This window comes from Chroicocephalus ridibundus, chromosome 14, assembly GCF_963924245.1.
Source record: "Chroicocephalus ridibundus chromosome 14, bChrRid1.1, whole genome shotgun sequence".
In the NCBI taxonomy this organism is placed as follows: domain Eukaryota; kingdom Metazoa; phylum Chordata; class Aves; order Charadriiformes; family Laridae; genus Chroicocephalus; species Chroicocephalus ridibundus.
The window spans coordinates 2,475,872-2,501,633 of NC_086297.1; the positions used below are offsets into that span (position 1 = coordinate 2,475,872).

Consider the following 25,762-nt stretch of genomic DNA (forward strand, 5'->3'; position numbering starts at 1 on the left):
CGCAGTTTTAAGCTTCCATATCTTATGCACTAAGAGGTCACGGAAAGATTTATAAGGTGCAGAGTAGTCTTTTGACTTTAAAAGATGCCAAATCACAAGCAAACCCACAAAGTTATAAATACATTCTGTGGAAGCTTCTTAGCATGAACTCCGTTTGTTTGGAGGAAGGAGCCAAACAAAGCCCCGCTCACAGACACGCACACACAGGCTGCGGCACGGCAGCTGCAGCCCGAGCTTGTGTGCTGGACCTGCGACCTCCTCACCTGGTGGAGGAGCTTTGATAGCACCAGGTGGGTGAGACAGGAATGGACAGAGCTGTAGAAGGGACACACAACTACACAAAATCTGCAGAATCCTTCCATAACTGTCTTTTAGGTGAGGCATGACCGCGCTCTTGGTAGAGCCAGTTCTTACATCCTCCGTGGTTAGGAGAGGACCTAGGAAAGACTCTTGCAGTTGTCCAAAAACCAGGACAGCGGTACGCTGATGTACAGCAGCTTTGGGTATGCAGGAGGGAGAATCTTCCTCACCCATCACCCATCTGCTCTTTCTAGATGAGGATATTTCCCAAGGACTTCCATTTGGTGCTTTTTGTATTCATTCCTGTTGCAGAGCTGAGCTGAGCAAAAGCAAGCCTCTCAACCCAACAGAAGTAAGGACACATGCGTCCACCCGGCAGAAACGCAGCCCTGACCCTTCATTCCTGATGAATGGATGATCGTGCCCACCAGTCCAAAAGTAAGTGTCTGGCCACACTCCGGGCTGTTCAGTGAGCTGGGAGCTGAAGTGAAACCCAAATACCCTTCTGCTCCCCCAGAGCATTGCACGTGCTCCTGGGCTCCTCAGCAGAAAGATTCACTGGGGTGAAGTTCAGCAGCTTCTTCCCAGCCACCAAGAGGCAGCAGCTGGCATCTCTTTCTGCCTCCGCTGGAAGTTGCTCACCCTCTTTCCATCTTTTCCACAAAATTTACCAGATGAAGCAAAATTTTAACAACAAAGTACAAACCACTTCGCATTGGACTCCTGTATCGTGATTATAGCTGCATCTCGGTTATTTTCTCTTGGAAAGTAGCACCATTGTTCTGGGTCAAGATTAGTTTATGTCAAAGGGAATGCAATAAGAGATTATTATATAATTTATTTTTCCAGCTTTGCCTACCACCGTTCATTAAGGCAGCTGGCATTTCCTTCCCCATTATCATGTATCATTTAGTGCATATTTTCTGTGAAGCCGAGTTTCAGATGTGGGACATAATATATATCCCTTTCTTTGTCCCTTGTTTCTGTGCAGGAGGTCTGGCTTCAGCTGCCTGACTTGAAGCATTACGGTTACACTCACTTCAGGAAATAACAGGTACCTTTCAGGGTATCAGAAGTGTTTGTGTGGGAAGGAAAAATTGCCTGTAAGCTTTTTTTAGCTCTTAAATCTTTGCTAGTTTTGAGCTGGGAACCTGCAAACAGCAAGAGTTGGTGTCTCTGTGGTGGGCCGAAGAGGCCCATTTAGGGAAGCATCTGACAACAAATTCACTTCCAAGCAGACAAGGGGAAGGGCGACAGGAATGAACCAAGAGTGAAAGAAGGAGCAGTTTTGGTCTGGGCTGAAAAATGTGGATCGATGTTTTCATGGGGCGTTAACATCACAGCACAGGAGCCACTTCCAGAATTCGAAGCTTTTCTTGGGGTCAGTCCCCGCGGCCGGGGAGATGACGGGGGCATCGGATAAACATCAGGCAAAAACCGCTGCGCAGCTGCATCACTCCGCTTCGGGCTCCCCTTGCTCCCGAGAACGCTCAGATTTTTCGAAGCTGTGCTGTTGCCACCTGCCAGCCACGTTCCCCGTGCTCCGCCACGCCGAGCTCCCCGGGGCTGCCAGAACCCCCAGGAACCCCCCTCCCCGCCGCCCCCCCGCACCCCGGCGCTTCCCGGCGCGCCCCGCTCCGCCCGCCGCCATCCGCCGCTCCCGCCGCCCGGCCCCACCGCGGGCACTGCGGCGCCACCTGCTGGCGGCCCGCGGACCCGCCCGGCCCCGCGGCCCCTTTCGCGCCTGTCCCCGCGTCGCCCCGGCCCTTCCCCGCCAGTCCCCGCGTCGCCCCGGCCCTTCCCCGCCAGTCCCCGCGGCCCCCCGGCCCTTCCCTGCCCGGCCCCGGCGGAGCTCGCCCGAGTCCCACTGGCTGGGCGGCCTCCCCAGGGCATCTGTTAGGAGAAAAGCACCATAAAGGCCGCTGAACGGCTTATGCCAGGCCCCCCTCGCTGTTCCGCTGTTCCAAGCGCTCCTTTGCCGTGTTTCCCAACGGTAATGATTTGGGAGGCGCGGCGCGCTGTCCCCGCCGGTGGATTCCCCGTGCGGTCTTAAATTGGGTGTATAAAGGTGCTGTTACAACCACGGCATAAGCGGGGAACCCGTTGTCAGCAAATTCCTGACGTTGCCTGACCATCCTCAGCAAACGCGGGACTTAGGGCTTCCTCTAGCTGCCTTCTCAGGCTCCGCGGAATAAATCATGCTCAGAAAGAAAATGATTTTGGTATAAAAATTGATATGACACGTGCTCCGTCCGGCTGATTTATTCTATACCATTCCTCTTTATATATAGAAGCAAAAGCTGAGAGGTTGCTTGGTTTGCCAGCTTAGGTATATATAGCCAGTCCAAACTGGCTACACTCCACTAGGAACTTTTCAAATAGGGCAATGATCTATTTGTGGCCAAAGATACTTACTTCCAGAGGTATCAGTGACAAGAAGCAAAAAGCTGCTTGTTTGTTTGGACCCGGGAACGCGTGTGCGTGTAGAAAGGCAACGCTAACGTTTATTATGTAAAACTACACACAGAAGGGCTCCAAAATAGAAATGCCTTAATAATTATCTCATATTCAGTGCCATGTCCACTTCTGAACGCACATTTTCCATTGAACAGCTTCGTGCGTTCTCTCACGCATGGGAGTAGCTCCAATTAAACATCTGCTGAACCATCTATATCATCATCCTTCTGCACATCCTTTCTTCAGACTCCTTCGCGGCAGCGTCTGTAGGAAGCTCCACAACTGTCAGGCAGCTGGTCTGCTGCGACTACTGGGCATTGCATTTGTTCCTCGTGTTTCCCCATCTTTGATCACAGGGTGTCTCTCAGACTTGCCTGACAGGGGAGGGACTATTTTTGGTCTGATGTTCATTCGGCACGACTCCTGCCTAGTCCAGGTGCCAAAATGAGCTGACGGCCTTGATGTGAGCGTTGTACAAAGCAGCGATAGAGAGGAGACGGTCCCAAAGCCTCCCCGATACCCCTGCTCTGTGCTGTGGCTCGGTGAAACGTCCGTGTTGGGTGTCTCTAGCACGCTGGCCTGGGAGAGTTGCCTTTTGGGTGTGTCACAAAGTTTCAAATTTTGACTGATAAATGTTTAATTGTGATAGGCATGCCCTAAAGAGGGCATAAAAAGAGGAATTACGCATAAATGGGTAGGTCTCGTTTCAGATCACCAAGTGGAAATCAAAAAACGACCCTGGTGAGTGTACCCAAGGGGAAACCTTCCCCTGCCCGCCCAGGTCAAGGGCCTTACTCATGTTAAGTAAATGTCACCCCACCAATTTCAGTGGGACGGTTTCCAGAGTGACCTGTGGTAGGATGTGAGTCGGGAAACAAAATTTGGTAAGTACTTTATTGCAGTTCTTGGAATGGCTTACTGTATATACCAATTTAAACCTCTTCTCTTCAGTGATCACTTTTTCTGTAGGCAAAAAATCCACCTTTCTTTTGCCACTTGTGTCACTGGAGCCGGTACAGCAGAGTGCCACTCCCGAGCTGGCAGCCGCTCTGATGGAGGGCCCAGAACGCTTTGCCTCACTGGCTCTTCTGTTTCCTCCCTTTTAATCCTTCTTTTTGGGGAAGTACCAGGTAAAGCCATCAAATATAGTTCTTCGCAATCACACAAAACATCAGCCCTGCACACCTTCACACACCGCCAGCCGTTTCCCAACACCCTGGGCCAAACCTGCAGCTGGTAGTACGGAAGACCAAAAACCACAGACCTCCCTTGATATCGTCTGTCCCGGAGATGTGGAGGGATGCTTTGGAAAACCTTACGCTGGCATTAGCGATCCTCGGGAAGGTGGGTGCGAAGCTCCAGCAGGGAAAATCACATCGCACGTGAGTGTGTGTCTGCACATGTGGATGTGGGGCTGGAAGGGCTCCCATCACTTTCCTTACGTTCGCCTTAATAAAATAACAGGGGACGGTGCCTGCCAATTCCATCTCCAGTTTCATCCCTCTGAAATATGTGCACTTTCCCCAGCTGTATATTTGGCCCAGGGTAATTACTATGGCGCTAATTTTACCTGAGATGATGAAAGCGCTGGAACAGCCTAACCATATAAAGGGAGGAGATGCACACAGCTGATCCAGTCTTCTGGGTCCTTTTTTGAGCAAAGGAAGTCATGACTTTGACTTGTAGATTTGCTCCTTGGGGAGGCTTCTTCTTACAAGAGTCAGCCGAAACACAACTGCGGCTAGAGAAGAGTGAGGTCAAGGATACTTGTGTGCTGGAAAATAAAAGCGCTGAGTACTGAAGTGTTGCCTTGTAGTAAATTACCTTATACAGATTAAATTACTCAAATAGATCTGCTTCTTTTCTTTTCTCTCCTGCGAGAGAAGCCACTTCCAGACACCAAAAGCACAAAGATGCTTGAAAGTCTTCAATTTCTCTCTGGACCTTCCAAACGGATTCAAAGTCAATTGACATTTCTAATGAAGATTCAGAACAGACACCTATTCTATCCAAACCAGTTCAGCTTGAAAAAATTACTGTGAAGTATGGTCAGAGGAAAAGCAATTTTCCAGAGCTTGAAGAGTGTGAATAATGCAAAGCAAACAGCTCTCCGCAGCCTTCACTTGTGCTTTCAAATACACTCTCCTTAATTGTGCACCATCCTGGCTTCACCTGGCGGTTCTGGTGACCAGCATCACGGGTGGCGATTAAGGAAAGATGAGCTGGTTGGGGGATTTCTAACATCTGTAAACTTGGAGGATTTTTTTTTTTTTTTTTTTTTAACAAAACACCTAGAAATGACTGGTATTGTTGGCACTTGATCCTAAGCACTGGAGTCACCCCATCAGGAAGGATTAACAAAACCGGCCCATTGTGCTCTGGTCTGGTCTGTTCTGCAAAGGTTTTTTATGTCACCTTTGCTGTCAGAGAGCACAAGCACCTTCCAGTACTGCAACAAGCGACATGACGAGCCTCTGTTCATTCTCTCTGTCTCTTTGTCTCTCTCACTCTTTACTCTTTGCCACCCATCGCTCTACATGTGATCTCTGGCCTTTGTCAAATCAAGATGGTCAGACCCTGGGTGCTGAATGTTCCCTCTGCCCAGGCCGATGGCCTCGGGAGGCATTTGGCTGCCAAGTTAAGCATGTGCTTAGATTAAAGTGAAATATGGATCGAAGTGCTGCTCTGAATAGAGGTAGTTTTCTGGTCTGAGGCCTCCCAGAAGGAATGTGGACTCCTTGTAACCAGCCTGTCTTCTTCATGAGCTACGGAGCGGCGGCGTGTTTCTGCACGTCGCTTTACGCCAACAACAAACTGCAGAAAATGCTACCTGGTGCCAGCCCGGGCTGGGGGCAGGGGAGGGACCGGCAGCGATCCCTGCCCCCTCCCAGGCATGCTGCTCTCCCTGCACCCATTCGCAGTGCTGCAAGCACAGCCCTGGGAAACCTCGGGGGTCCTGGGACCTGCGATGCCACCGGCGGGCCATGATGTCACCGGGACTCGCGGTCCCCGTGGGCTGCAGCGACTTCGACATTTCACGACTTTCCATACTCATTTTTTAATACTTGATGGGAAATGGCACAATCCTTTCCCCTCCAGTCTCTGTCACAAGGTTGCTTAATAGGGTTTGGGCATTAGCTCAAATAATATCGGAGGATCGAAGCCAACTTTTGAAGTATTAGGGAGATTACAAAGAAACACATGGCTCATGCCTTCTGAGGTGCAGCATTTCCTAGCGCAAAACAGGGGAGAGCCTCCTCCTGCGGCCATCCTTTCCCGCTGCGCAGCTTCATCAGGCCCAACCGGAGCCCAGGACACACGGTTTGGCCCAAGTTTTAGTGCAGGACGCCCAAGGGTGGGTGAGGAATCCTTCTTCCCCTGGGCGTCTGCATATGAGTGAAAGGCAGAATTTAGCCTGGAGGCACAAAATGGCATCAGAAAAGCAAATAAGCAGCACAAGATCACGATAGCAGAAGAAAGGAAGCTGTGGCATTTACTTGCTGAAGATTATTTCCTCTCTGACGACAGATTTTGCAAATGACAGAGGTGTTTTAGTGGGTGGGCCTTGGAGGGCTGGTCCAAATAATCAGTCAAAAACAATATCAGGAAGTTTAACCAACAATTTGAGCTTGGTTTGGTTTTACTCATCTGTTCAATTTTAGTTTTGAGGGAAATTTAGAAAGGTGCCAGCTAATTTAATTTGTCAACCTCCTTCCCAGCCACGCAGGAGTTACGAGCAGGGCTGGACTGCCATTTTGTGCCAACGATCTACTCCTCTGATTGCCCGGGCGACGTGTCTCCTGCCCCTGGCCAGGCTGTCCTTGCTCAGCTTGGCTTCCTGACCGGGGAAGTGCAGGCACAGCGGAGAAGAGATGCTGTGATGGCTGTGAAAGGTCCCCAGGCTCTCCCAGTCAAGGTGGGGCTGCTCAACACCAGCTCCAGCAGCTCCAGGACCCTGTTTTGACCAGATGGTCCCCAGACTCTCCCTGTCAAGGTGAGACTGTTCACCACCAGCTCCAGGACTCTCTTTTGACCAGATGGTCCCCAGGCTCACCCAGTCAAGGTGGGGCTGCTCGACACCAACTCCAGCAGCTCCAGTACCCTGTTTTGACCAGATGGTCCCCAGGCTCGCCCCGTCAAGGTGGGGCTGCTCAACAGCAGCTCCAGCAGCTCCAGGACCTTCTTTTGACCAGATGGTCCCCAGGCTCGCCCACTCAAGCTTGGACTGCTCGTCACCAGCGCCAGCAGCTCCAGGACCCTCTTTTGACTAGATGGTCCCCAGGCTCACCCAGTCAAGGTGGGGCTGCTCACCACCAGCTCCAGCAGCTCCAGGACCCTCTTTGGTGCACCTGCAGACCCAGTACAGGAATTGCTGCGTTCAATCGGAGGTGACGGTGCTTTGAAAGTGCCAGCACAAAGTCCCGTACCGTCACCTGGGCTGCTCTCAGGGAGTGCTCTGCACCACTGCCATTGAGATGGAAGTTCACGGCTGATGTAAATTGGCACGGTGAGGGCGCCTCAGGAAACTTAAGCTTGTTTTCTGCTGTGTTTTTCCTTCCACAATGGCCCATGATGTAACTCGCTGTTTTTAGCAAAGTTTATTTGCTTTCCAGGAGAGAAAATAAACTTGGATATTGTCATTTACGTTGTGGCCATGGACTCCAGGCAAATTCCTATGTTCTGGTACAAACTGATAGAAATCACTGAGGACATTTGCATCTAAGCTAATATACTAAAATAATAAGTGTGAGAAAGTGAGGAGAGCAGTAGTTTATGCAGTGTGAACGCAAATCGGATGCTTCTGAGTTTATAAATGCAGTTCTCACTGGAGTGGATACACCGATAGGTAATAAAGTCCAGTGATAATAAACGATCAGCAGCAGAAATGCAATATGCACATTGCAGTGCAGTAAAATCACACAGGATTTTAACAGAGGTTCTCTGAGTCACTTCTGGGTATAGTGTGCTGCTGTTGGAAGCAGGTTTCATTGTGTACCCACGTTATTTCACGTCATCTTTCAGAAACTACCAAATGCCACCTGAGAAAGCGAAGCTGCCCAACTTGAATCGCTTTGGGAACCAAGCTGTGTAGTACAGCTGGGTCAGTAGGAGAGCTGCAGAAAAGGCATGTACTTTGCATTAAATTTGATGAGAAAAGACAAAATGTTTCTAGCTTTTTCCATTACTTTTTTTCTTTCTTGCCACTCCCTTTCCCATTGGAAGTTTTCCACATTCCCGCCTACGGTGGCACACACAGGGTGACAAAGGCCGAAGCAGATCTCTGCTTCATCCCTCCTCTTGCAGCCGTGGTGACATTAGAGGAGACACGAGTCTGTAACCATTACCCCTTCCTCATCCCGCACAGAACACCAGAAAGTAGGTACCACTTTTTTTTTTTTTTGCTAACCAGAACATGGTTGTGCCAGGAAGGATGGTGGTGAGATGCTGTGGGGGCAGAGAAGCAGACCAGAAACACATCTTGCAGCTCCCCCCACCCTCACACCTTGGCTAACTACTGTTTATAAGGATCAACTCATTAAACTCTGACACTCTGATAACCCCCAAGGAAGGAGGCTGAGGTTTCGTCCGCTGTCTCCGAGCACAGTGGGCTCTGCAGATGGAAGTTTGGACGTCGGCCGAGCCCCACGTGGGCTTCGGAGCAAGTAGGTGACTTGTCTGGTGACAGCCCACAGCACTCATTGAAAAACCCGTGAATCTCTACTGCCTTGGGAGCCCTCCTGCTTACGGACAGTATTTACATGACCAGAAGTTTGCAAGCCAGAGAAATACAAAGATATTCTTACCCTGTTGTGTTCAGCTGAGCGTGAGCCTATCCTGATTTTAGGAAGCCTGGCAGGCCAGGAACACTAGCCACTGAGGCTGTAAGGAAGAGAATGAAAGTGTAGTCACACGGTTTTGTATGTGTAAGCTGCTGGCTCTTAACCCTTTTCCTTCCAGGAATTGTCAAGTTCCCTATGTCAGCTCCACGGGCATGTTCTCACCACTCTGGCAAGTTTTATTAACCATTAACTCCCTTTTCCCTTGAGATAGCCAAAGAATGGGAACTGTGGGAGCTCGTCAGATTACTTTGAGATTAATAAGAAAATATTAGCCTTATTAACATGTAATTGCTTGGTCAATTTTATCACTTATACTAATGTCCTTCTCATTAATCCGAACATACATTCCCCGTTGGCGCCTTTGAGGACAAATTGCCGCAGCTGACTGAGGGCTGGACAAGGAAAAATAAAGCATATTGCCATGTCACCAACGATGCTAGATGCTAGCTTACTGCGTTCCGGAAAGGTTATCCCTAATCCTAAATTGTGAAAATAGATCTCTAAGTGGTAATACAACTGTCTTATTACAGCACGGTTTCTAGAAAATCGAGAATGGGCAAAGCGTACGTTAAATAACAGATTAACATTTCCTGATCATTTTAAGGCCTCTGACCCTGCAGAGGACATGTCTGCTGAGAGCTGAGAGCGCTCACTTTTTCCCAAGAGGTATTTATCGTATTTTCTTGGGTCTGAAAGTTTAGCCGGAAATTAAAGATCCTTTAAATTAGGCATCTTAATGTATTGAGAATTGAGGCGCATGGAACAGAGAGTTGGAAATAAGTTTTCATTGGCAGAACTTCTTGAGTTGCTGTTGGATTGCTACTTACACACAGCTACTGTGAGCTATGGATTGCTGTTGGTAGTTCATCATTCCGCCATTTCCTCACCTTGCTTCCCACATCCACCGTCTGCAGTAGCAAAGACTGAAGGTGTATACTTAATTTTTTTTCCAAAATATAGTCACTGGCTGGTGATTTGACTTTAGTATAGGACTAAATAAGACAGCCTGAAATCTTAAGCAAAGATTTTGGACACAAAGTATCTGGGAAAGAAAAGAGAGAAAAAAAATGTGAGAGGTGTGTGAGTTCCACTATTCTCAGATATATAAAACCATTCAATTTCCTTTGTCACCCCTTCTACGAACAAACACAGCATTATCCAATAGAACTGTGTCGCTGGCGGCACATCTGTATATCCTATTTGCTCGCAAAGCACAAAATATATTTATTTGCTCTCCCAGGTCTTATCAAACACGTAACCGTCTCTCTGTGGGATTTTCACTGGATTTACCCAATCCTTCTATTACCAACGTGGCTTAATTTTTCCTTGGAGATCCCAGCATTAGACCTACAAAGATCCAGTTAATGCCTAAACCCCAGTGGTTTACTGTGAATGGGGAAACCACCTTTTCCTGGTGAATTTTTTCCAGTTGACTTAATGGTTAGAGAAGAAAGGCTAACTTATGCCAGTTTACATGCATGGAAATGGCGAGACCAAAAAAAAAAAAACAACCCAATGCGTTATTTATGGCATTTCTTCTCATCTTGTGGAAACCGACTGCTTTGATTCTTGCTTTGATTCTACCAGACCATGTTTTCTTTGCAAGTACAATACAATTAAGCTATTTTCAGCTGGCAATAAAATCCTTGAGAACCAAAGCAGATTTGGCCACTTTAAGAGATGAAGACTAATGCAATCTGATAATTAGGTCATTTCACCGCCAAGACAGAAAAAGCAATTTAATAACATCTCCCGTGCAGTAAGACAGGGGCTAAAGCCTCTGATCCCAGCTGGCAAGGACTATGCCTGCAATACAACGCTCAAATTTGCTTCCACGAGGCATCTGCAGATCTCTGCAAGGCTGAGGGACGGGGGGGCTCTGGTGGGCAAAGGTGAGAATGATGCCGGAAAACAGAAAATGTGGGGAGAAAAAGCCCCTTCTTTCACCGATAGGGCCTGGCTGAAATTTGTCGGAGAAAAAACATCCCGCTTTCTGGCTGGTTCCTTTTCTTACACCTCCTACGCTGGTATGAAATGTGAAGGTTCTGCCTTCCCAGAGCCCTTCTTATCCCTTGATACCGTTTCTTCTGCAGATAGCGGATCTTGTCTTGAAAACTCCTCAGACTGTGACCATCTCACTTAACTCCGCTAATATTCCGGTAAGGAGGCTCTGCAGTGAGGCAGCAGGAGACTTCTGTAGCGAGACTACGTCAAATTAGAAACCCATTCATTGAGAGAAGGAAAACAAACCCTCCCACACGCTTGAGGGTTAAGTTTTCAGCTGTCTCTCGCCCTCTTTGTCCTGGGTTGTTGCAACAGGAAAGGGTTTTTTAGAAACTTGTCTTGTAACTCCAACTTCCCCGTTTGGGGGGCTTAGAAGTAGTCCTCTCGCTGAAGTCCCTGCAGATGAGGGACAACTTTGTGACCGTTCTCGTTTTCTGTGTAATAGATTAGAATCAATATTTCATTCCAAGAAGAGCTTTCTGGGCAGAGCTGCTCTGACTTTAAGCAAGCTGTAAAACAGTCGGGATGTACACGCTCTACCCGTCTTCAGCATGAAACGCTAAATGGCTTGACCTGCAAGTCTGCGCTGCCGTGAGTAAGTCTTACTCATATCGGCAGATCTGGGATCTCTGGGTCCAGTAGGAGGTCTGTAGTCTCTCTCCGTTGGTTCGCATGAGTAAAGGCTGAGTAAGAGTCTACGAGGTCAGGCTGTAATCTGAAATATCTTGTGGATATTGTGCAGAGATTGGGCGGACCCACCCCCCAGCAAACGGCCATAGTGGACCACGGCTCTACTTTATTTCATTTACGTATAAAGGACAACATACTTCTTCAACGTGGGTCAAATTGCTGCTATTTTGGCTGTCCGTAAGAAGCACGGACACTCGGAGGAATGAGGGATTTTTTTCTCTGATACAGGTACATGAACTGTGTGGTATTTGTGCCTACGGCTTTCAAATCGTGTGGATTTGATGATTTTCATCTCACTGAACAAATAAAATAATACAGCCATTCCCTCTTATAGATTTCTTTTCCAGATTTGTCATTATAAGAAACTTACTTGCATTATAGGACTTTTCTTCCACTTAAAAATGAACAGAATCACCCCAAAATAACACATAAACAGTATGATTGCCCAATGTGCCAGATTGCTCAATATCCACGAGCACTTGTCTTTTCTTCCCCTCTCCCCATCATGTAAATTTTGCGTATCCTGCACACTTAACACTGGGGACTTTTAGCTGCATTTGGCCATTGTATTTGTTGCTGCAACAATGCGGTGCTTCCTCATTCGGAGTATGGGGAACTCGGCAAATCCTGGAAGTGACAGTCGTGGCAGTTGGTGGAAATCGTTCAGCAGCAGCACGAGGAGTGTGTCCCTAACGCCTGGACACCAGGAGAAAGCATTTGGGCAAAGCGTTTTGACCGAGTATTTAAAGACAGCCAATGTCAGAGCTGTAAACGTAGGAAACAAATGAGGAGGAGGAGGAGAGTTTAAGCAACTACGAGTGACTGCAGGCACTGGTGTTGCTGTGGAAGGTAGGGAATCATATCCCGAGCCTGTTCTGGACACTGTAGGGAGGCTCCCTGGAGGAGAGTGGTTGACCCACTTGGACCACTCTGTCCCCCAGCAGCTCCAGGCAGAAGACCTGAGTGCTGATTAATGCTCTCTTGTCCCAGAAGCATCCCCAGCACCTGTTCTCCGGGTGTTGCAGGGGTTACCGCTGCAGTTCTGGGTTGCAATTCAAGGTGTTTGCACCAATTCCTAAAGGCTTGTGTGGTCTGCAGCCCTTGCGTTCGGCAGCCACCTCTGCTTTTAGTTTTCCAGCGTGGCTCCCTGATGCCTTTCAGCTGTCGGCGCTGGGGAGCTGGGCTTTGGGAGGGCAGGGGAAGCGCTGCCGCAGCAGCCACCTGCCTCCGAAACCAACCGCCCTGCGCTGCCCGTCAGCGCTGGAGCTTGGCAAACTTCAGTGTGTGCTTACAAGGCTGTTTTTGTTTCTGCAAGGCTCCCAGCCAGGCATTTCATCCTTGTTTTCTTTGTCTTAGGCCACGTCCACTGTAGGGAGGACAAGCTATTAAAAATCATTTTGATTTCTGTGTATTTCAGCGATGGCCAGCCAGCCTGTGGCCCGAGCTGGCACAGGTGATCTATGAAACAAAGCAAGGGATCCTGCGTACTGCAGCCAGGCAAATACCTCTCTTGCTTCCAGCCTTGCTCCGAAAGATCTTAGTTCGGGGATCAAAGCTCTTGTTTTGGAAGGAACGCTCGATTTCAGTGAAAGAGAAGGATGTTACGTTTAATAGCTGTGCTGCGGTATGCTTGATTTGCTTCTACTGCACGTTGGGGTCGGGGTTTGTGACGAGACACGCTGCATCTCCCCATTCCCCTCCACTGAAATAAAAGAAAAGAACAAAAGGAACAAAACTCTTCTCCCTCTGGCATTTTTCCCTCCCTACACGGGGCTCCGACCCCTGGCCCGGGACGGGGAGACTGGAGCGAGCCGGGACACAGACCCCACACGGGACCGGCCCCACTTCCCAGCCAAGTCTTGCAAAAGCCCTTCTCGCCGTGTGCTGGGGGGGGGGGGGACACGACACGGGACGCCCGTGGCAGGTGCCGTGTCCCCGCGGGGGCAGCGGGCGGGGGCCGTGCGGAGCCAGCGGGGGCCGGGGGAGCGCCGGGCGCTGCCTCCTCCGCGGGGCCGGCGGCCACCCGCCGGGGGCATCGCGGCTTCCCCCGGGACCCCCCGCACCGGGCACCCGCCGTCCCCCCCCCCCCCGCCTCCGGCCCCGCCGCCGGCCCGGCCCGGCCTCCCGCCTGCCATTGGTGCGGGGCGGCGGCGAGGGCGGGGACGGCGGGGCCGCTATTAAACATCCCATGGCAGCCCGCAAAAAAAAGGGGCCGCGGCTCATTGAGTGGCTCAGTTGCAAGCGGTGCGGCGGCGGCCGGCGGGCACCCCGGGATTGGCTTCGCTGCCTCCCCCCCCCCCCCAGCTGCTGGATCTTACAGCCTTTTAACTCTATAAGCACCTCCTTTAAGGCCACCTTTAAGGTAAGGAGCGCCTTCTTTCTACATCTTATTCGAGACGCCCACCCGGCGCCACCGTCCTGGTTCCCCGGGGTCGGGGAGATGCGCCGGGGGTTGCCTCGCAATATTCCCGCCGCGATATTCCCGACATAAAGCTTTCCATGTCGCTGGATGCGCGGCAGGCTCGGGCACAGCCGTTTGGAGGGGGAACTCCCGCATTTCTCATGCACCATCCCCGATCTATTCTCAGTGCCTAAAATAATTAGATAGGTATGCCGGGAACACTCGAGCATCTGCTTGCAGCATCTGTTTATGTTCATAACTTTCCATGCACCAGCTGCTTCCCTCCCCCCCCCCCCCCCCCCCCCCCCCGCCACCCCCCGAGATATTTTATCCTGGGGAAGGGCTGGAAGTTCGCATGACAACTCCGTGTCGCAGAAGTAGCACCGCTCCATCCCCTCTCCATTCTTCTCGCCTGTTGTTTCCTGTACAAGAGAGGTCAAAAGTATCAAGCCTTAGCGATCAGACGCGTGCTTTTGGAAGGAGTGTCCGAAATGTTTTAGCGGGGTGTGAAATGAACCTGTAACTCCATTCATTTGCATTACGGAAAACGGGGGATTTTCTCTATATTTTTAATCATCCTGCGACAAAAAAAAATAGGAAGAAAAAAAAAACCCCAACAAAACCAACAACCAAACAAACACTGCAGCTGGGCAGCCCGTGAAGAGACTGTATTGTTTCAACTTAGCTCATGACAGTTAAAGGAAAAAATACTGATAAGCAATGGCAGATTTATTTGCGGGGGTTCAGCGACTGCTTTGTCATCGCCCTGGGGCCGGGGACCCGCAGGTGGCGGGGCCGGGGCCGGGGCCGAGCCGGGACGCGCATCTCCGCCCGCTGCCGCCTCCCCGGCCGGCACTTGTTCCCGTGTTTCAGTCTCACCTTTACACTTGTTTGCTTTTCCATCCTCCCAGCCGGTGCACCAAGTACACCCCCTGGTGATGGCTGTTGCACTTGGAGATATTTTGTCATCGGCTAGAAATATCCTGAACCCGTCTCCTTTGCAGGACAGCAGATGCAAACGCCACTTGTCCTTTCCTTTCTCTTATTTCTTCGCACCCTTTTCCCTACATCATCAGCTCTTTTTTTTTTTTTTTTTAATTTCTGTTCCTCCCTCGCCCCCCCCCCCCCCGCCTGATTGCAAAGGACAGATCCTCCTGAAGGCAGCTCACCGCTTTGTGTGTAACTTGAGTCCTTCCCAAACCAGTGGAGAAGCCCTGGGGAAGGACTTCTGAGTAACGGAGGGGGGTCTGGAGGAAGGTTATGGGGTGGCTGTGCCCAGCAGGGAGGGAGCGGGGGCTGTGGGAACAGGCTGGGCTGTGCGAGTGGCTCCTTTGTTCTGTTTACCCAGGGCAGCAGGGGAAGGCGGCTGGCGAAGGCAGTGCTGGTGCTGCTCTTAGCAACATGTGCCCGGCTCGTTCCGCAGGGCTGTGTGGCGTCAGCCTGGGAATAACCGCTCCAAGCGCTCATTAGTGCTTCTCTCTCTCTCACAACCCCCCCCTGCCCCCCCCCCGGCTCTTTTTGCACTTCAGAGTTTTTGCTCTGTGTTAAACCTTCTGCACAAATTCCCTCCAAGCTGTTTGTTGGGGAGTTCGGAGGTGAGATGTGAAGGGCTTTCCTGGGGAGAGGTCTGGAGGGGGATGCTCTCTAAGGGGAAAGTGGGGGTTTGGGCTCCTCATCGCAGCATTTCCACAAACGTGGGTTCAGAAATGCTGCAGATGCAGCACAGCCCCGTTTTTCTCTGCTCCTCCAAGCATCCCCTCGCAGCAGAGCAAGCCCAGGGCTCTCCCATCCCATCCCATCCCATCTCATCTCATCTCATCTCATCCCTTCCCCGTAACGCTGCCTGGGTGCCAGTGCTGGTAATTACAAGCTGCATTGCTCTAGTCTTACTCTCTTCCAGGAGGAAAGGTAGCCTGAATTAATAATAATAATAACACACCTCGTGATGATTGAATTCACAGCTGCGTGTGTGTGTGCCCGGCTGCAGTGCGTTGGGCCCAATGATACAAAGATTTAGGTTGGTTTGTGGGTTTTGGGTTGGCTTCTTTGTCTGGTGAGGGTTGCAGGGCTGGTCCCACACTAGCTTGGCATCATCAGTGCCACCAGCAACTGATAACGGGGTGGGATGGGGGGCAGCAGACTTGTCTTGCCTTTGAGCAGCAGGTGGATTAGCAAAATAAGAAGTACCATTAGATTTTCATGCTAGTTTGATTGTTTCTGGGATTCTTTTGGGGGGGGACACCTCTACTGAAACTAGTTGTGCAAGTCAGGGCGAACGCCAATGAGGTGTGTGACCAGGCAGCCAGGATCTACTGGGCATCTTGCGGGGCCTGCGCTGCCGCGGGCGGCAACAAGGTCAGACCTGCTGCGTTGCGCTGGCCGGTCCCTGCGCACGGCGCTGGTCGCGCTCCCATCCTGGCATCCTCCCCGCTGCAAGGAAGAGGGGCAAGTTGGGCTGTAAAAGAAAGAAGACAACTATGCCGCGGCGGAGCATGCCAGAGCTGTGTCGTAGAAACTTGAGGCAGCCTGTAGAGGTAGCCCCGGGTGCCCCCAAGCACACCCCGAGTTTAAGGACCGTTAGAGGCAAATTGGTGCAGGTCTGCTCCCAAGGGCAGAGCACCGAGAGCGTGAGGCTGGGAAGGGGAAATGCTGGGCAAGGTGCAGTAGGTAGAAGGTGCTCAGAGGATGGAATATGACAATGTACGATACCTAGTTCAGGTCCCAAACGTCTAACTGCAGCCAGCTCACCGCAGGAAGCCGGCGTTACGATTTCAGTGATTTGTGGAATTCCAACAAATGTCCTCGGGTCAAGACTTTTGCAGGGGGAGCTGCATATTCAGACACTTGAGACTTTACAGCTTATGTTTCCCTCACCACAAGTTTTCCTCTAAAACCCAAGGGACAATGCAGGGGAAAAAAAAGAAAAAAAAAAAAAAAAAGACTTGAAAATAAAGGGTTTCCTAGGCTGTGTATTTCCATCAGGTTGGAACAAAACAGACTTTGAATGTGGAAGTTGAACATGACTGTGATTAGAGGATGTGGTTTATAAAAGTGATCGATTTGCAGACCAATGCGGTGGTTTTTCAAGAAGTTCTTAGTACGGAATGTATTAATGGTAATTTCACTTCCCCCCTGTCTTCAGGTTTCTAATAGAAGTATTTTTCCACCCAAAAAAAAATAATTTAAGGGAACATTAAAAGAGTTCCTTTGTATTTTTGAGAACGATATCCTGAGGGGACGATCAAAAAGGTGTGAGGGGGGGAAAAGTGAATCCTCACGCGGTGTAGGCAGCTCTACCGTCCCGTAAGCCGGCATTGCTGAGAGCCGGACTCAAAACCCGGCGTTACCGAACCTACCAAAAGCTGCCAAAATGTCTTGTACGCCACTGGAGTCACAGATGACTAATCTCGGCAACTAGGCGTTGGGATGCATTCTTGCACAACAAACAGGCGTGAGGGGGAAAAAAAAAAAAGAGAAGGTAAAAGTAAACCCTAAGGAGATTTTAGAAGGAAAAGCCCAGCCTGAACGCAACTGGGAGCACCACGTCGTTCTGTCTTTGTCACCTGCTCTGTTCCTAACAAGTGTTTGCTGACCTAAAGCCCTCGCAGTGTGGCTGGAGGATGTGGGAGGGCTGAGAAACTGTTTGAAATCCCTCAAGTTTTTGGAACACCTCTGTGGGGCTTTAGGGGCTGCTTTTGGGAAAGGAGCTGAACGCTTATCTACGGCCGTTGTCAGGTAGGAATCAGAGGAAGAGCCACAGGGTACTGAAGCTGCTTTGTGGGCTCCTTTTGGGTCCTGCTCCTTGGCGGCTGCAGTTTTGGTAGGATTTGGACAAACTCAAGTGAGTTTTGATAATATTGATTTACAAAGAGCATGGTGGCTTAATCTCCCGCTCTGTAAACACTACTGAAGCCTCCTCTCCTGTGACAAATGGACAGCAGACATTCCTCATCACTCGGGTTTAGGTTTTTTTTCCTCCACGGGGCGCATGTGTGGATGGAGCAGTTGCATTAATGCATCCTTTCTCCTCTGCAGTATTTCAATTACATTTCCTGATATACAGTACATGACTTAATGGATGACGCACTTGTTAAAAGCTAAACCTGGGTCTAAGCCAGACCTCCCTCAAACAAGTTTGGTGGCTTCTACCCTCAGGAAGAAGGTTTTGTAGCCTCTCTGCTGAGTCTTAATTGCTGACATTTAAGACCCACGGGACGCTCGGAACTGTTACCCGTCGGAGAAGGAACTGGCTGCCTCGGGCTCCCGAGGGGAAGGTGGTGGTACTTGTTACCAAAGGTGTTAGGAGGACACTCAGCCGGTTCTTCTCCATCGTAGCCTTTTGCTGGTGGCATCTGCAGGCGCAGGTGAGGGTCGTTACGAGGTTTAGTTTGCTTCCTGCACCTTGAGCCTAATGTGAGTGTAAAAACCGCGCAGATCCCAGTGAGTTTATGGAGTTAAAGAGGAACTAATGCAGCCCTTATTCCTGCCATTTGCAGAGAATACACAACGCTTTTTTCTTAGGTCCATTTTTTAAGAAAAAGTTACATGTGATATCATTTCATGCAAGTCACTGACATTTTCCCTTTTCCAAGTTTATTGCTTTTCTCAGTAGACGTCATCTTCCCTTTTGCACACTCCCTTGTTTGTCGTAGGCAAAACACTCCGGGAGACGCATTGCGTGTCACTGAAACCTGCTTCAGTGTTTATATTTGAACAGATGGATGTTAAGGCTAATCGTTTGTTTCGAAATAAACAGAAAGCAGAGTTGTAAATAGTAAGATAGATTCTTTGCACGTCCAGCCTTAAAGCGAGTATTGCTCCGAGACTTGTGTGACACGATCACTTCAGTGCTTTTGCTCGGGAAGAGTGATCCCTTCTTTGCAGTAATGATGTCACTTCTGTCAATACACAGCTGCGCCGCTTGTGCACTCCAGAAAACCCTGTCGTTAACAATAAGGAAACTTCCTGCAGCTCCACAGGAGCAATTTTACTTGATGCTTTCAGGTTTGATTCCTTATCCTTTTCCTCCGAGATCTAATATGACATTTCTCTTTCTCTTGCAGACCATGTCCTCTCTATGACGGTTACTTGTTAAGCTAACCCTGCATGCCAGAAGACTGTCCTTGGTTGATCCAAGGGCTTTTGGGGACTCCGGCCTCTCCCCAGTTTTTCTGTGTGTGTGTGTTCCTCTAGAACTTTCAAAACTGTTTCTCCAAAGGGTTTTGCAGAAACTTAGACTGTTTTCTAAAGCAGAAGCACCTCAGTCCACAGCAGTAGTGATGGGCAGCGTGCGAACCAACCGCTACAGCATCGTGTCTTCGGAAGAGGACGGCATGAAGCTGGCAACCATGGCCGTTGCCAACGGCTTTGGGAATGGAAAGAGTAAGGTACACACCAGACAGCAGTGCAGGAGCCGCTTTGTCAAAAAAGATGGCCACTGCAACGTCCAGTTTATTAACGTGGGTGAGAAGGGACAGCGATACCTGGCAGACATCTTCACCACTTGCGTGGACATCCGCTGGAGGTGGATGCTAGTTATCTTCTGCCTGACTTTCATCCTCTCCTGGCTTTTTTTTGGCTGTGTGTTTTGGTTGATTGCACTGTTGCATGGAGATCTGGAGAATCAAGAAAACAGCAAACCTTGCGTCTCTCAAGTGAGCAGCTTCACCGCAGCCTTTCTGTTCTCCATTGAGACCCAGACCACGATCGGCTATGGTTTCAGGTGTGTCACAGACGAGTGCCCCATCGCAGTTTTCATGGTGGTTTTCCAGTCTATAGTAGGCTGCATCATTGATGCCTTCATCATTGGTGCTGTCATGGCAAAGATGGCTAAGCCAAAAAAGAGAAATGAAACTCTAGTCTTCAGCCACAATGCCGTGGTGGCCATGAGAGATGGAAAACTGTGCCTGATGTGGCGTGTTGGAAACCTGAGGAAAAGCCACTTGGTGGAGGCACATGTGCGAGCGCAGCTCCTCAAGTCCAGGATCACGTCGGAAGGGGAGTACATCCCCTTGGATCAAATAGACATCAATGTAGGGTTTGACAGCGGGATAGACCGCATATTCCTGGTCTCCCCAATTACGATAGTACATGAAATAGATGAAGACAGTCCTTTGTATGACTTGAGCAAACAAGACATGGACAATGCTGACTTTGAAATTGTAGTAATATTAGAGGGCATGGTGGAAGCTACCGCCATGACTACCCAGTGCCGTAGCTCATATCTGGCAAATGAAATCCTCTGGGGCCACCGCTACGAGCCCGTACTCTTTGAAGAGAAAAACTACTACAAAGTGGACTATTCCAGGTTCCACAAAACATACGAAGTGCCCAACACACCCATCTGTAGTGCCAGAGACTTAGCGGAAAAGAAATACATTCTCTCTAACGCAAACTCCTTTTGCTACGAGAACGAAGTGGCCCTCACCAGCAAAGAGGAGGACGAGATTGACACTGGGGTGCCTGAGAGCATGAGCACAGACACCCACCCGGACATGGACCACCACAACCAAGCAGGGGTGCCTCTAGAGCCACGGCCGCTACGGCGGGAGTCGGAAATATGACTGACAAACTCTTCCTCTCTCTTTCGGTTGAAAGGAAAAAAAACACAAACCACATCTATCGGTCAAAGGCACGTTGACCTGAGAAGTTGGCCCAGAACAGTTTTCAGACAACGGTACTGTTGAAGAGTGGGGTGAAGGCAAGCAGACCTGAGAAACCCAGGCTGGTTTTAGGGCTGTCCTGAGAGGAGGGACGACAGAAAATGAACTCTAAACACAAAGCACTAAACATGTCTAAGTATGAACAGAAGGCACATATGTTGTAGAATAAATTATGTATATATTTTTTTACAAAACTTGAACTTGCAGGCAAGCTTTGGTTGGGTTATTATTATTTTTTTTCAACTTTTTCCAGAATGCTTCTCTCTAGGGAACAAGAATGTTTTTAATGGCATAACAAAGGCAAGATTCTGCCTTATTATTATTATTATAATTATTTTTTAAAGAGCTGCTGCTAACTACATGAACACAAATGGTTATTTTTGTTGCAGTGTAGTTTTTATTTTCTCTTGTGTAATTTAAAAAAAAAAAAAAAAGAAAAAAAAGTCAGTGTTGAACTTTTTGGGTTGAAAAGCTCGCGATCACTTCAGAGGGGCCGATGTTGCCAGAAAGTCTAAATTCCTTTTGAGGCCAGTAGTTTGATAGCAAGAATCAATTTCTCTCTTTCCAATTACATAAGGGGCATTACGTAATATCAGGCCAATCAGGAGCCTCCAGCAAAATTATGATTTTTGGGGGGAGAATTTAATTCTAAAGGAAAAACGAAATAAAAAATATATATATACACACATAGAAAAAGTACTAAGTTAAAACTACCTAAATGGATACCAAAGAAAATGCACAGTTTTGCACAGTGGAGTTTATTTACAAAAAAAAAAAAAAAAAAAAAAGAAAAAAAAAAGAAAAGTAAAAAAAGAAAAGGAACAGGCTGCTTTAAACAAAAAAAAATTTCAAACCTCAGACACTTTTTTTGGTTTTGTTTTTTGTTTTTTTTTTCTCTTTTCTTTTCAAGACCTTTATTTTGCACCTTATTCTAAAAGCTTAAGACTGGGATCTAAAGTGAGCTAGGGCTCCTCCCCTTCCCCCCTGCTCTTCCATGGGGATATAAACTCCCTTCCTTTCTTATAAAGAGAAGGGCGGTTGGGGCAAGGCAAAGAAGCCGACATCTCTCCTCGCCGCTCGCCCGCTGAGCCGGGCTGCCGCAGCAGGTCCAGCGTCGGTGCGGACATTCCCAACCCGGCGCTGGACCTCGGCGCTGAGCCATTCTCCTGGAAACTGAGCCACCCTCGGCGCCCACCCCAGCCCCGTGGCTGCCCTGGTGTCACCAGTTAAACCACGCCAGGGCCGGGCCGAGCCGCCGGGCCGCGGCGGGGGCTGTCGCTGCTGGAGCGATAGGCGCAGACGAGCCGAGCAATAGAGAAATCCCCAGGAAGAGGGTTTGGTTTTTTTTTTTTTGGAAGAGGAAGGGAGAGGGTAAGAGCGAGGAAGAAAAGAACTTTTCCAACACGGCGCTTGGGGATGGCGTGGGGATTGTGGCATTTTGTAAAAAATGCTTCTCTTCAGCAGGGCCAGGGTGTCAGAAAAAGCGTATTTTCCTGCTCATTTGGGGAGGACGAGGCTGCAAAGCGAGACCCGTCTCCTGCTGAGCGGTCGGCGGATGAGACGTGTCTCCGAGCTCCCAGCGGGTTTTGTGACCTCCTGCGAAGCTCCGGCTCGAGCGGTATTTTGGCTCCTTCACCCCGAAGGCTTTAAATTCCCGGTGCCTCTAAGACGAAGGAGGCAGCGAGCCTGGGCTTCACGCCTGCTCCCCGAGGAGCAGGGCGAGAGGGGTGGCGGTGGGGACGATAATCCTAGTCAACTCTTGCAGTATTGGATCACTGTATGCCATTAAAAAACAGCTTGTTCTAGGTCTAATGTCTTCTGCAAACGGATATCTGTGAAGGCCTCCGGCCCCTTCCAGCCCTGCCTGAAAGAAATGCCTGCAATGAACTGGTTTCTGATAAGACGGTATCTGCAGTTGGGTGGGTTCGAGACTGTGGAAATTCGACATTGTAAACACAGATTTGGCTACTAGAGAGGGCAGATGATGAAGTGCAAGTACTGAGGCTGTTACTGGGGTGGGGGGACGTAAAAGAAAGGAAAGGCTGAACATATAAAGGCGATTTGATTGCAGTTTCTGGGTCAACAGTAGCGAAGACAACTGAGTGCTGCTAGTGCTGCTATTGTGATACTCGTGTAAAAGGAAAATAACTAAACCAAAGAGTATTCAGTGGAACAGAGGGTGCGTGGAAACGCGATGGGGAAGGGGTGGAAAAGGGCGGCTGAGCGGGAGAAAGGGGACTTTTTCTCCGGGTCGGCGTCCCCCAGGTGCACAGTGCTCCCACTACGTGATACTTGAGATGTTCGAGGGAGGGGTGAGAGACGGGGGGACGGGGAAACGCAGGATTCGGTTTGTTTCTTTAAAGCAAAAGAAATTCAGAGGGAAAAAAAAAAATAAATAAAATCCCCTCCCCCTTAACACTTCTGGTGCAGAGGTTTGGGGTTTTTGTTTTGTTTTGTTTTGTTTTGTTTTGTTTTTCAAGTCAGTTTTTCAGAAATATTTTTAAAATGTACATTTTATAAAGTTTATCAAGTATTTTCATATTTAAAGCCAAATGTAAATAGAAGTCTGTAAAGGAGGACAAGGAGAAGAAGAAAAGGAAAAGCCACAAAAAGTATAAATTCTGCTCGGCAGTCTCGGCTAGCTAGTACCTAGATGCTACCGGTTAGCATGATTTTTAGCAAATACTTGCAAGCCTTATAGGATTCCTAATGCTATGAACTTCTCTTTATTTATTTTTAAGCATGGACTTTCCATTTGAGAACATGTTCTAGTTACTGGCATTTTTAAAAGTTACCAGCTTTCCAAGTGCTAGTCTTGTCAAGGGTGTGCATGGAGGTAATCCATTACACTCTCTGCCGCATTCTTTTTTTTTTTTTTTTTTTTTTTTTTTTAAATAACCCTTTGTCTTTGCCGATTGAATCTCACATTGCAGAATTGCACTCGGCCTCTGGCTCCGGGAAGCTGCTAGGAAGAGACCTGCAATGTACACTCCATGGTACCCTTCCCCCTTGTCCATCATTTCTGTATTTTCTCAACTCGCCGCGGTAAACCCGGTGTAGGACAGACTATCGTAGCACACTTCTACAGCAGCAAATTGGGTTAGTCATTTTTTTAAAAATGTTATTTTTAAGGACTAGACAGTGACTGACAGCGTTTCTTCAGTTCCCGACGATCCTGGGCCAAGCTGATGCTTAATTAGGAGCCCTTTAAACTGACTGAGCTCTACCCGCAGGCTCCAACAGGCGTTGGTTCCGCCTCTTTATCAAGGATAAAGTTGGCTCAACTGGCTCGCACAGAAGGTTTATACTGTATTTCGCTTAGGGTCTGGGGGGGAATATGTTATTTCTGCCCTTCCCTGAAAATACTTGAATGAGACACATTGTCTAAAACATAATACTGCGTACAGTGACAAAAGAGCATTTCCGAGGCAGGTGGGGATGGATCGCGTCTTTCCTCTGTCTCTTCCGTGCGAGTTGTCCGTGGTTAAGTAGCAAGGGTAGAAATCACTACTTATTAGCCGCGTTTAACGATCCTCTCTCCCAGCCATGATAAACTTCTGTGGTGGTAGTTCAGCACTCGCTCTTCTCGGAAAAGACAAAGGGTCCAGATGTTTTATTTGTTCTCTTAGGTCTTCTTTTTCATAATGGATTACAAGGTAAAACTGAGAAGTACTGTAATGTCTTTAAATTATGGCTGCTCACGACCATTGTAAAGTAGAAGGGTGCTGCATAGTTGCCATCCCACAGCCCACGAGAAACTGACTTTGTAACGACTTTTGGCCTGCAGCTATTGTAAGGTGAACAATCGAGGCATCTGACAGTTGTCCATTACTATTTTCCTGTTTGCAGCCTTTTTGTATCAAAGTCTTCCTAATGTACTGCACAAATTGTGGATTGTACAGATTTTTATATATTATGTCTTATTTTATTATTTCTAAATAAATAAAAAAAAAAAAATTGAGAATGAACTGATGTGTGCAGCACGTGTGTAAATGGACCGGGGAGCCGGCTCTGGAGGTGATTCTATGGCTGGCTGCGCACAGGCATGGTCTGAAGCGCTTCGGGAAGAGACGGGTCGTTCTCTCCCTCCACAAAAAGGCAGGAGGAAAGGTGATCCCATTGTCATTTCCCAGACGAGGACACAAACACGGCGGGGCGCGAGTGTAAGGCAACTTGCACCGAAGGAAGATCTGCCCCAGCCAGACTGGGGGACCTGCTTAAGGTCACACCTGGAACCGCAGAGCTCCAGACCATGAGCTGGAAATCGTACGGAATGGAAAAAAAGCTCGAAGTCTGCATAAACTACAAATCAGGGGAAGGGGGGGTGAGAAGGGCTGGGGGGGGGGATGAAAACACAGAGCATAAGCAAGCGCATTGGAAGATTTGGAAAGGGATTAAAATATTAAGCAGGAAACTCATCTTCAAATCCCCGTGTTTCACGTCCGCCTGGAACACCCCCTTACGGAAGCGCTGCTCCTCAGCGCAGCTCCATCCCAAACACGCTGGCTGCAGCCTTCACCCATCCCTGGTCTGGCTGCAGCCCTCAGCCTGGTGCCAGGAGCCGGGTTTTGTGCAAGGGGACGGGGAAGCGTGACGGGAACGGGCCTGGCGTAACCCAAAAGGGACTCAATGTCCTTATTTGTCTGGGTTGGGAAGCTCCTTTCCCGCTGCTTGTGTGTGGCCTCCAGGGCAGATATTGAGGCTGCACAACTGTGACTCAGCTCGAAACTGCTGAGCTCACCGGAATCCAACGGGCTGCAGCGGCCCAGGGCGGCCGTGAAGCATTTCAACGCAGCTTTGACCCCTCTGCTGATTTTTGCCAACTTTTCATCAGTCTGTAATGCTATTAAGTGATGCCTCGGATGAAGGCCTGACCCTGCCTAGAAGGACTCCATTTATAAATTCAAATTTACTTTTCAAATCTAATGGTCTCTTGGAAAGCTTATAATAATAATTACCGGGCTGGATTTAGAGATACAGATGAGCTGTCACAGCCCGGATCTGCTTATTCTCCCTCCTGAAAAGCATCCTCTGCGCGGGCCGCTCGCTGATCCCCCCCTGCCTTTGATGTTTGATGTTTCTCGGGGGCCACTCGCTGCATATTCTGCCCGGCTCCCTCCCGTTCCCTAAATCATTAGCACCCTCTCCTGTCAGTGCCTTTCCCTTCTCTTGCCGGCCACTCGGCCGGTCAGGTGGAGTCAGCATAAATATAGCAACAAAACACAGACGGCGTATTTTGGTAGCTGGCAAGGTCAAAGCGAAACTCTTCTCCTTCCCGCACCAGCTGGACGCATCCAGCAAGCATCAGGCGTGCACTGCGGGACACGGGCGCGCGCCGCCCGAATCCAGACACCACCCTTTTCCTTCGGGGAGGAAAACGACACCGACGATGTGGCGACAGGAGCGCG

At 49.2% G+C, this 25,762-nt stretch overlaps 1 protein-coding gene across 3 annotated transcripts; it reads left to right on the forward strand.

Annotated features, from left to right (window-relative positions):
• Positions 1–520: 520 nt before the first annotated feature.
• On the forward strand, positions 521–24,299 carry KCNJ2 (potassium inwardly rectifying channel subfamily J member 2). 3 transcript variants are annotated; one of them, XR_010073313.1, is made up of 2 exons: positions 521–738; positions 1,292–1,895. XR_010073313.1 is itself a non-coding variant. In XM_063352275.1 (2 exons), the coding sequence occupies exon 2, from the start codon at positions 18,972–18,974 to the stop codon at positions 20,253–20,255; it is 1,284 nt and encodes a 427-aa protein (XP_063208345.1). In that variant the 5' UTR covers positions 521–738; positions 18,756–18,971; the 3' UTR covers positions 20,256–24,299. The 3 variants fall into 3 exon arrangements, 2 of the variants coding, with proteins under 2 accessions (XP_063208345.1, XP_063208344.1); XM_063352275.1 differs by lacking the exon at positions 1,292–1,895 and adding an exon at positions 18,756–24,299; XM_063352274.1 differs by lacking the exons at positions 521–738; positions 1,292–1,895 and adding exons at positions 13,596–13,653; positions 18,756–24,299.
• Positions 24,300–25,762: the final 1,463 nt, after the last annotated feature.